This window comes from Suncus etruscus, chromosome 10 (assembly GCF_024139225.1).
Source record: "Suncus etruscus isolate mSunEtr1 chromosome 10, mSunEtr1.pri.cur, whole genome shotgun sequence".
NCBI lineage: Eukaryota > Metazoa > Chordata > Mammalia > Eulipotyphla > Soricidae > Suncus > Suncus etruscus.
This window is the reverse complement of record NC_064857.1, coordinates 15,586,339-15,596,855: the sequence shown is the minus strand read 5'-3', so window position 1 is coordinate 15,596,855 and position 10,517 is coordinate 15,586,339. Positions and strand designations below refer to the sequence as shown.

The window sequence follows — 10,517 nt, the reverse complement described above, 5'->3', positions numbered from 1 at the left end:
GAAGGAAGGAAGGAAGGAAGGAAGGAAGGAAGGAAGGAAGGAAAGAAGGAAGGAGAAAGAAAACCTTAAAAAAAAGAAAACAGGGGCCAGAGAGATAGCATGGAGGTAAGGCGTTTGCCTTTCATGCAGAAGGTCATCGGTTCGAATCCTGGCGTCCCATATGGTCCCCCGTGCCTGCCAGGAGCAATTTCTGAGAATGGAGCCAGAAGTAACCCCTGAGCACTGCCGGGTGTGACCCAAAAACCACAAAAAAAAAAAAAAAAAAAAGAAAACAGGTCATCTGCATGCAAGGCAAATGCCCTACCCATTGTGCTATTGCTTAGGCCCCAATTTTTTTGGCCCCAATTTTATATTAATTTTTATTCTTAATGGGGACCCAAACAAACATAAAACCACCCACCTTTTTCAAGCCAAGAGTTAAAAGGTGGTTTCTTTCTTTTGAACTCCTGTAGATGTAATTGGCTTATCTATTTATCAGGTATTTATCACATCTAATTTCATACAGACACATCAATATTCCCTCCCCCTCCATCAAGTTTTCAATAAGAGTTTCAGTGCATTGAAAGCAGATATCAGTTTTAGATATTCTTTGAATCTTTCACAATACTTCTCCACAGTAGGAAGTCATGCTTCGATTGTTAGAGTGCAAATATATATATTTTTTAAAATAGTCCATAATAAAGGCAATTTTGTTCTTAGCCTTATATACCAGAAGGATCAGTAACATTTCACATCCAGAACACATGGCCACTATAAAAGGAGCCACTGAAGCTAAATTTGCCTTAGCCTGGGAAAGAGAAAGCTGAATAACAGCCAGAGCTAGGAAACTATTTAGTAGCCCACATTCAATAGCAAGAGTTTTACAAAGGGGAAGAGGCAACATGAAAGTTTTAGCTAAGAAAAATCCAAACGAGAAACCCAAGGCAGGAATCACGGCTCCCAATAGAAGCATCTCCAAATTGACGGTTTTTACAACCACCCAGCCCATTTTCAGAGTCAAATAAATCCCTACACACATTAAAATAAAACTCAGAGGTCGAATTATTCTGTCCAGGAAGTTGGCTTTTTCAGGCAGTCTGTGCTTGAGAAATATTCCAAGTGACATTGGTAGAAGTATGAAAAGGAATGCTGACATAATTTTAGAAACCGGAATAGAAAATGTGCCTGACATCCCTAACATCCTGCTATATATAAAGGAATTGACAGGCATCGTTATCAGAGCCAACAACGTTGAGGTGCAAGTCATCAGAATGGCCAAAGTGACATCTCCTTCTAGAAGCAGAGCAAACATATAACCTCCACCCCCTCCTGGGCTTGTACAAGTCACCACAAACCCAAAAGCCTGTGCCTCAGGCAATGCCAAAATCTGTGTCAGAAAAAATCCACAAAATGGCAGAAGAACAAACTGTGTAACGGCTACAAGAATTATCGGCAAAGGCTTCTTCCATACAGTTTGAAACCCCTGCAATTCAATCTTGCAACCAAACGCACATTTATTTAACAGGACCATGGGCAAAATAAACATTAAGATATTCCTGTCAATATGCATGGATGCCTGGAAGAGGTTGTCTTTTCTTGGTTTGTGGACTTTGACTTTGACATTCTTTATTTCTTCAATTAGTCTTGCTCGCCTACCTTCATAATCCCATAGTTGAATGGTCAAATTCGTCTCTCCATCTTCATTTGTCACTAAATAGATGGTAAAATTTGTATCATCCAAGAAGGTCTTGGTCACATTTACCACTTGCAGAATTTTAAGATCTTCTGATTTCACAGAGAGATAGCTAGAGCTTGGCTTTTTATCCTTGTACTCGGACCTTACGATGACTGTTTCTTCCGTCTTGGAGAAAAGCAATGTTCCAATCTTTTCTTTATTCAGAAAGCTGAGAAATGATTTCTTTGTTTCTCCCAGAGTGACAAATGAGAAAAGCAGGACAATAAGACTCTTTTGAATCATCTTGAAAGTTGAGAGAAATATTATGTACAAGACAGTTATTTTTTAAAAACAGCTAGAGAACTTTCTGTGCATAGTTTTTCTGGTGGTAATTGGAGACGATCAGTTAACAGATGTTTTGCTAGATCAAAGTTCAGTGGGAGGGTTTAGTGGACTATCAAACAAATACAAAGCTAAATGAGTGACAAAACCTGCTTAACCTGGAGTTATTAAAATGTAAAACTTATACCACTGAAACCTAATCTCTTTCCCAGGTTTCCTCAATTCTGTTCATAAAAGGTCTCTTATCTGAATTTCAAACCCTAAACATTTTTGAAATCTCTTCTTTCTTCAGGAAAATCTACACAAAGACTGTCAAGACCCCAAAATTAAAAATGACATATTTAATGAAGTTGTTTGCTGGAACATTGAGCTAGGAGCTGGGTAAATTGCATAGTAATCAAAACAGATGTAATCTCTGCCCTCTTGAACTTCATAAGTAGCCCCTTATTGTTACTTAGAAAACTTAAAAGTCCATAACTGAGGGCTGGAAAGACAGCACAGCGGTAGGGCATTTGCCTTGCATGCATCCAGTCCAGGACTGATGATGGTTCGAATCCTGGCATCCCATATGGTCCCCCGTGCCTGTCAGGAACAATTTTTGAGCACAGAGCCAGGAGTAACCCCTGAGAGCCACCAGGTGTAAACCGCCCCCCCCAAAAAAAAAAAAGTCCATAATTGGTCGTCTAGCAATCTTAGCCTACTCCTTTCCTACAACTCTAAAGAGACATTGTATTAATTACATAAAAAATAAAACTGTTTTTTATTTTCTATTTATTTTTTATTTTTATTTATTCAAGTCAGTAATAAAAATATTTCCAGGATACTAAGGAAATCAGGTAACTAGAATTTGGGTAAAATTTATATTAAAGGCTCATTGTTGCTGGATAATTGGATTGACAGATATGAAAAGCCATTGGCACTAATTCTGATCTCTTACTCCTTTCTTATTCCCTGTTCACAGCTAGGGGCAAAGGTCAAATTGAGTCCAAATAAGCCTCAGATGTCAGGAATAAGGAACCTAGCAAGCTTTTTTAGCTGCTTACATATTTGCCACATAAAAGACAACAAAAACAATAATAACCCAAAAAAACCTCACTGTAACTCTTTTGTTGAGCCTATTGACCTAGAATTCTTTGAATGTATAACCATTTCAGAACATTTGCAACGTTTTACACTACAATGGGCTGGTATTCAGGCCATAGTGAGTCTGCATTTATTTTAGATCAGAAATATATTTGTCCCTCAAAATTTGTTAAGGAGGGACTGGAGAGATAGCACAGCGTTAGAACGTTTACCTTGCATACATCAACCCAGGATGGACGGTGGTTCAAATCCCAGCATCCCATATAGTCCCCCGAGCCTGCCAGGAGCAATTTCTGAGCACAGAGCCAGTAGCAACCAGAGTGCTGCCAGATGTGACCCAAGAACCAAAACCAAAACCAAAACATATTGTCAAGGACATTTTATTAGACATTTACAAGTTGTTATTTTTATTTTTATTTTTTTTTGTTTTTGGTTTTTAGTTTTTGGGTCACACCCTGCTATGCTCAGGGATCACTCCTGGCTATGCACTCAGAAATTAATTGTTGGGGCCGGGCGGTGGCGCTGGAGGTAAGGTGCCTGCCTTGCCTGCGCTAGCCTAGGACGGACCGCGGTTCGATCCCCCAGTGTCCCATATGGTCCCCCAAGAAGCCAGGAGCAACTTCTGAGCGCATAGCCAGGAGTAACCCCTGAGCGTCACAGGGTGTGGCCCAAAAACCAAAAAAAAAAAAAAAAAAAAGAAATTAATTGTTGCCAGCTTGGGGTACCAGATGGGATGCTGGGGATTGAAGCAGGTCCATCCTGGGTCAGTTGTGTGCAAGACAAATGCCCTACTACTGCACTATTACTCCAGTCCCTAGACATTTACAAATGTTAAAACATCCCATTTTATTAGATTTATTTTTCAAATGCAACACACAATTCCCATGTATCTTACTAAGAATAACAAAACACATTCATTGTTGAAAGGAGGAAAGATATTAATGTTCCCATGATATACTTGTTAAATTCCAGGGAATTTCCTTTGTTTAAAGTGCTGAAAATAAAACAAATTATGAATTACAATTATGTCACCAAATAACTACATTTTAAATTGTTGTCACCTAGATCAATGATGTAAGAATTGTAAAAAGATGTTAGTCTCCCACAAATTCCTCTTTCTTCAACCTTTCCCCACTCTGCAGGGTCTCCAGAATTTTTCCCTCTTATCTAAAAAAAAGTGTGACTTAAAATGTGATAAATTTGGATGAAATGGACAAAACTTCCATTTGCATCTATTTGCTGGCTGATTATATTTCTGCTGAAGTTCATTAGAGTTATAACTTAATGAGGACAAGCTATCAGAACCTCTATTTTGAGGCAAAGGGAAATTCAAAATGGGAAGAAACTAGAGTTATAAAATGGCATATTTCAAGCAAATCCACAACAGGGAGCCAGTAGCATGTTCCCAAGAGACCCACAAGGAACTGCAGGCAATAAATCTACAAAATGCTATCAGCAGGATGCAGGCAGGAAACCTGTCTTGCTTGTCAGCAGAGAGCAAGTCAGTAAAACTAGCAGCCAACTCTAGTGGAGCGCCCAGTTCAATTTCTCTAGGCAGTGGAATTTTTCTGCCCAGTCAACCTGTCTTGCAGAGAATCTTCCACTATTCCTTTTCTCCAGTTTTTTTAAATGTTAAGCAAGATAGATTTTATTGAACAAAACTTTCTTAGAAATATGTGAAGAGGGGCCGGCGCGGTGGCGCTAGAGATAAGGTGTCTGCCTTGCAAGCACTAGCCAAGGATCAGGACCGCGGTTCTATCCCCCGGCGTCCCATATGGTCCCCCCAAGCCAGGGGCAATTTCTGAGCGCTTAGCCAGGAGTAACCCCTGAGCATCAAAAGGGTGTGGCCCGAAAAACCAAAAAAAAAAAAAAAAAAAAAAAAAAAAAAAAAACCAACAACGAAATATGTGAAGAAAGGGACCGGAGTAGTGGCACAAATAGTAAGGTGTTTGCCTTGCACGCGCTGACCTAGGACCGTGGTTCGATCCCCCAGCATTCCATGTAGTCCCCCAAGCCAGGAACGATTTCTGAGCACAGAGTCAGAAGTAATTCCTGAGCATCACTGGGTGTGGCCCCCAAACAAAAAATAACAACAAGGAAGGAAGGAAGGAAGGAAGGAAGGAAGGAAGGAAGGAAGGAAGGAAGGAAGGAAGGAAGGAAGGAAGGAAGGAAGGAAGGAAGGAAGGAAGGAAGGAAGGAAGGAAGGAAGGAAGGAAGGAAGGAAGAAGATGTGAAGGGAGAGAAAGAAGAAAGAGGGAGAGAGGAGAAAAAGAGGAGAGGAAGCATGTTCAAGAGAGAAAACAGGCATCTCCAGAATGGAAAAAGCAAGATACATGTACAAGGTAAAACATAGCCTTGAAGATTCAGTCCCATTTCTCTTTCTTTTTTATATTTTAGTAAAACCATTGTGAAATACAAAGTCCTTCACATGCTGGATTTCAGGAATAAAGTGACAATAAATTAGGGGAATTAGGGCTATTCCCACTACAAATGTTGACCTCCCTCCATCCAAGTTCCCAGCATGCATCCTATACCACCACCCTGGCCTGCCAGTTTAACAGGCCCATTTTAAGTTTAGATTGTTATAGCTTAGGTCTCTTGAATCTATTGTTGTTGACTTTGGTTTGGATATTTAGTTGTGCCATTTCTTTCATATTACTTTTCTCTTGCTTATTAATTTTCTCAGCAATAATTTTCATAAACTTATGGAGCTACTCTTCTGTCCAATGTATATCTCTCTGTACCTGAATTCTTCTTCTTCTTCTTTTTTTTGTTTTTTTGGGTCACACCCAGCAGCGCTCAGGGGTTACTCCTGGCTCCATGCTCAGAAATCACTCCTGGCAGGCTCGGGGGACCACATGGGATGGTGGGATTCGAACCAATGACCTTCTGCATGAAAGCAAACGTCTTTCTCCATGCTATCTCTCTTTGGTTCCTCTGTACCTGAATTCTAATTCTCTTCACACAAGTGACAAGATCCTAGAATAGACTGTCAAAACCTAAAATTTCATCACTGGTCTTTGAATTCATCCCTAGCATACGTGGGTTCCCTGAACACTACCTTGTGTGGCACTTATCATAAACCCTTGCCAAAACAAACAAACAAACAAAAAACAAAACTAAAAAATAAAGCACATCATATATTCAACTGAAAGTCCCCAAAGTGTAGAGAATAGTCTGACTTTAGAGTTACCTGAAAATAAAATATTATTAGGTCTCTTTTGTCCACACAGGGGATATCATGCTGGCATTCTTCTCTTTCTTGTCATGCTAAGGATTCTAATCCCTGCCTCTTCCATACTAGTAGTCTCCACTATAGAACCTGGTCTGACAGAAGTTCTGATGTTATCATGTCAAAACTTCATTTTCCTGGGAACCAGACTAATAGAACAATGTGAAGGGCATTTGTCTTGCACACGTCCAACCCAGGTTCGATCCCCAACATCCCAGATGGTCACTTGAGCCCACCAGGAGTGACTTCTGAGCACAAACCCACAAAGCACCGCTGGGTGAGGCTCCCCAAAGCAAAACAAACAAAACAAAAAAAAACAGCAAAAACCTAACACTTCATTCTCCCAAGGTTTCTCAACCAGCTTTCCTAATCTCTACTATCAATTTTTTTTGTTTTTTTTTTTTGTTTTTGTTTTTTTGGGTCACACCTGGCAGTGCTCAGGGGTTACTCCTGGCTCCATGCTCAGAAATCACTCCTGGCAGGCTCAGGGGACAATATGGGATGCCGGGATTCGAACCACCGACCTTCTGCATGCAAGGCACACGCCTTACCTCCATGCTATCTCTTCGACTCCTCTACTGTAACTTTACTTGGTCTTTTATCATCTCCCTTTTTAATTCTGAGGCTTATTTCCTCTAGCATACTGTTTTAATTTAATTTATAAATACAAGTATTAATCTATGTGTAGGTATGCTCGAGTAATTACTATGTGCATGTAATTGTGAAAAACTCTAGGTGGACATTTATATTTAAAACTTAAAAATAATTTTAAAAAGGGATTAAAACATTCTGTCATTTTGGGAGTATACTAAATCTACTATCTATTCTTCTGTTATTCCCACAGTGTATATGTACAATCTTATTTATTTATTTATTTATTTATTTATTTATTTTGGGTTTTGGGCCACACCTGGCGGTGCTCAGGAGTCACTCCTGGCTGTCTGCTCAGAAATAGCTCCTGGCAGGAATGGGGGACCATATGGGACACTGGGATTCGAACCAACCACCTTTGGTCCTGGATCGGCTGCTTGCAAGGCAAACACCGCTGTTCTATCTCTCCGGGCCCGTATATGTACAATCTTGTCATTGTATTCATCACGGCAATTACAATCATAGCAATGACAACTAAGTTGGTGACTTGTTTATACTCAAAAGAATTATAATATGAAGAACTGAGGATGAAATTAACAGCCTGAGTTTATTCCTTGAATTTAGTCTAAAGTCACTAAATTTGTCACTAATATAGTATGCTTTGAAATATAAAAGGAACTGGGCTGGAGAGATAGCATGAAGGTAAGGCATTTGCCTTTCATGCAGAAGGTTGGTGGTTCGAATCCTGGAATCCCATATGGCCCTCCAAGCCTACCAGTAGCGATTTCTGAGCGTAGAGCCAGGAGTGACCCCTGCCAGGTGAGGTGTGACCCAAAAACCAAAACCAAAAAAAAAAAAAAAAAAAAAAAAGAAATAAATATAAAAGGGACAAAAGAAAATAGAAATAATTTTGATTCCTACTTTATAGTGACATTTGTTGAGTATAGGTAGAATTCAGTTAGAAGTGCTTGAGCCTGGGGCCGGAGAGATAGCACAGCGATTGGGCATTATCTTGCATGCAGCCAATCCAGGATAGACTGTGGCTCGAATCCCCGCATCCCATATGGTCCCCCAGCCTGCCAGGAGTGATTTCTGAGTGCAGAGCCAGGAGTAACTTCTGAGTGCCACCATGTGGCCCCCCCCCAAAAAAAAAAAAAAGGAAAAATAACTTCTACTTTACTTGCAATTCTTCATCCCATCACTTAGAATGCGATGAATTCTAAAGTTTAATGATTCAATTTGTGCATAGTATCAATTTGTGTATCATGATACAGAAAGACAGCACACAAGGTTACACCCTAAATAGGAATGAAAAGCACTCTGGAGGTAAAGCCCCTCTGCTCCTTGATTGGTCTGTGGAATGAAGAAAACTCACATCCTTATTCCAACTATTCATTGCTTACAATTCCCTTCTGTCAACAGACAAGACAGCAATGGCTGGGCTAATGGTGTCAGGTCAAATAAGTGGTATGTGCGGTCTCTAAATGGCATGTAAAAGGACATGCTATTTACATAAGTAAATTATGACCTCATAAAACTGGGTTTGTCCACTGTGACTTTCTTTTTAAACTTTATTGATTCCTTGATTGGTTCTTGGACCTCACCCAGCGGTACTCAGGGGCCACTCTTGGCTCTGTACTTAGAAATAACCTCTGGCAGGCTGGCGGACCATATGGGATGCTGGGAATTGAACTGGGTCCCTCTTGGGTTGGTTGCATGCAAGGCAAATGCCCTACGGCTGTGCTATCTTTCTGGCTCCATGGGTCAGCTATTTGCAAAGTAAGCATCCATGCTTGCTATACTATTTCTCTAGTCTTCATAGTTATACTTTAAAACACAAAACTCTAGCTAGATAGTATAGGGTTCATGGGCTGCTTAGGGCTGGGCAGGAGCGGCTGGACACAGGAACAGTAACAGGGTCCTCTAGCAGAGTGGGCATAAGAGTCAGCAAATTGTGATCAGAGCACACACCAAGAGAGGAGTTTGGATTTAGCCATTTATTCATTCAAAGAGCAGTTTTTTTTTGTTTTGTTTTAATATATTTACTTTAGCAAGTCATTCTGATTGAGCTAAGAAGATGGTCAAGTTTACATAGCAGGGAAACATGTGGCTTCTTTGAGGTATAATCATCAAAACATTCTATGGAATTCACTTATCTCCTAAATACAATGATTATAATATTTATTGATCTTTACCAGAGATGTCATTTATTTTTGGCTTAAGATTCAACAATGATGGGGCCGGTGAGGTGGCGCTAGAGGTAAGGTGTCTGCCTTGCAAACGCTAGTCAGGGAAGGACCGTGGTTCGATCCCCCGGTGTCCCATATGATCCCCCCAAGCCAGAGGCAATTTCTGAGCGCTGAGCCAGGAGTAACCCCTGAGCATCAAACAAGTATGGCCCGAAAAACCAAAAAAAAAAAAAAAGAATCAACAATGCTCCCTAAATTCCCAAAGTCTCATAAATCTGTTGATGCAGCTTTGTGGCTTGAATGCCCAGATCCTCTTTCTGGGGGAGAGAGGTCTTTTGTGTGACTGTTTACTGCAAACCTAAATTGGGTTTTGTTTTGATGTAAAGATTATCTTTAGAACCAACTGCCCTTGGCTAAGGGCCAGATGTTCTGATTCTTCAATAATATTCACATTCTTACTTCCGATATTGATTAGGTAGGCCTAAAATAACCAGCCCTCAGCATATTTGGTTGGTACTAGGCAATAGTTTTGATTTACAAAAATCTTGGTCGTCTTTTGAGGGACTAAGAAAAAAGTCCTTAGGATATTAGTGAAAATATGTCCCAAATGAGAGGGGCGAATTTATGCTGCGAGTACTATCAACTTCCCCATTATCCTGAGCATTTCATGGCAATTGTGGGTACAGGCTTTCTGAGCCTATTACCTTACACAGAAGTCTCGACAATAAGGGTGAAGTGCTTGCCTCACTTGTGGCCCAAACTGGTTCAATTCTCAATTCCATATGGTCTTTGGCATTATCAGATATGGTCCAAATTGTTCCTCTTCCACCAAATAAAAATATCCAGAAAACTAAAATTTAGTATAAAACTAATGAAAAATAATGAAAAGAATTAAGAGCAACTTAAATATATTTAGATTTGTGGGCTCCTTTACCCCTGCAGGGAAACCACAAACGTGGGTTAATTTCTCGGAGGGAATATGGGTTTAAAACATACAAAGAACACACACAAAGAAAATGGGGAAACCAGTGAGAACCAGCTAGCTTCCATTTATTGTAAAGAGGGCAGATCATTTAGATATCATTCATGGCACGGAGAAGGGGGTCAAACAGAAGTGTAGAGCAAAACACTTTGAGCAACTTCTCAAAGCTGTGGTTACACATATAACAGCATAAGTTTTTCCTCTAAGATTCCTCAAGTCGTCTAGCTACATAATAAGCAATGATCCCCTAACATAACTCCCCCTAGCACATAGATAATAAATATTGCTTCTCCCAGTCCACAGGATGGGTCTAGAATATGTCCCGTCTAAAATATGTTTTTCTCCCAAGGTTACTGCCTCAGTATTCCCTTTGGCTTGTCACAATGAATCATGTAGCCTTTGATTGACTTTAGTAAAGGCAGGCTGCATCCTTGGTCGGGCCTC

The 10,517-nt window shown here is 40.2% G+C and overlaps 1 protein-coding gene across 1 annotated transcript; it reads right to left on the bottom strand.

The window, feature by feature from the left end:
- Window positions 1-598: 598 nt before the first annotated feature.
- SLC10A5 (solute carrier family 10 member 5) lies at window positions 599-1,957 on the bottom strand. Its single transcript, XM_049782425.1, has one exon. The coding sequence runs from the start codon at window positions 1,955-1,957 to the stop codon at window positions 599-601; it is 1,359 nt and encodes a 452-aa protein (XP_049638382.1).
- Window positions 1,958-10,517: the final 8,560 nt, after the last annotated feature.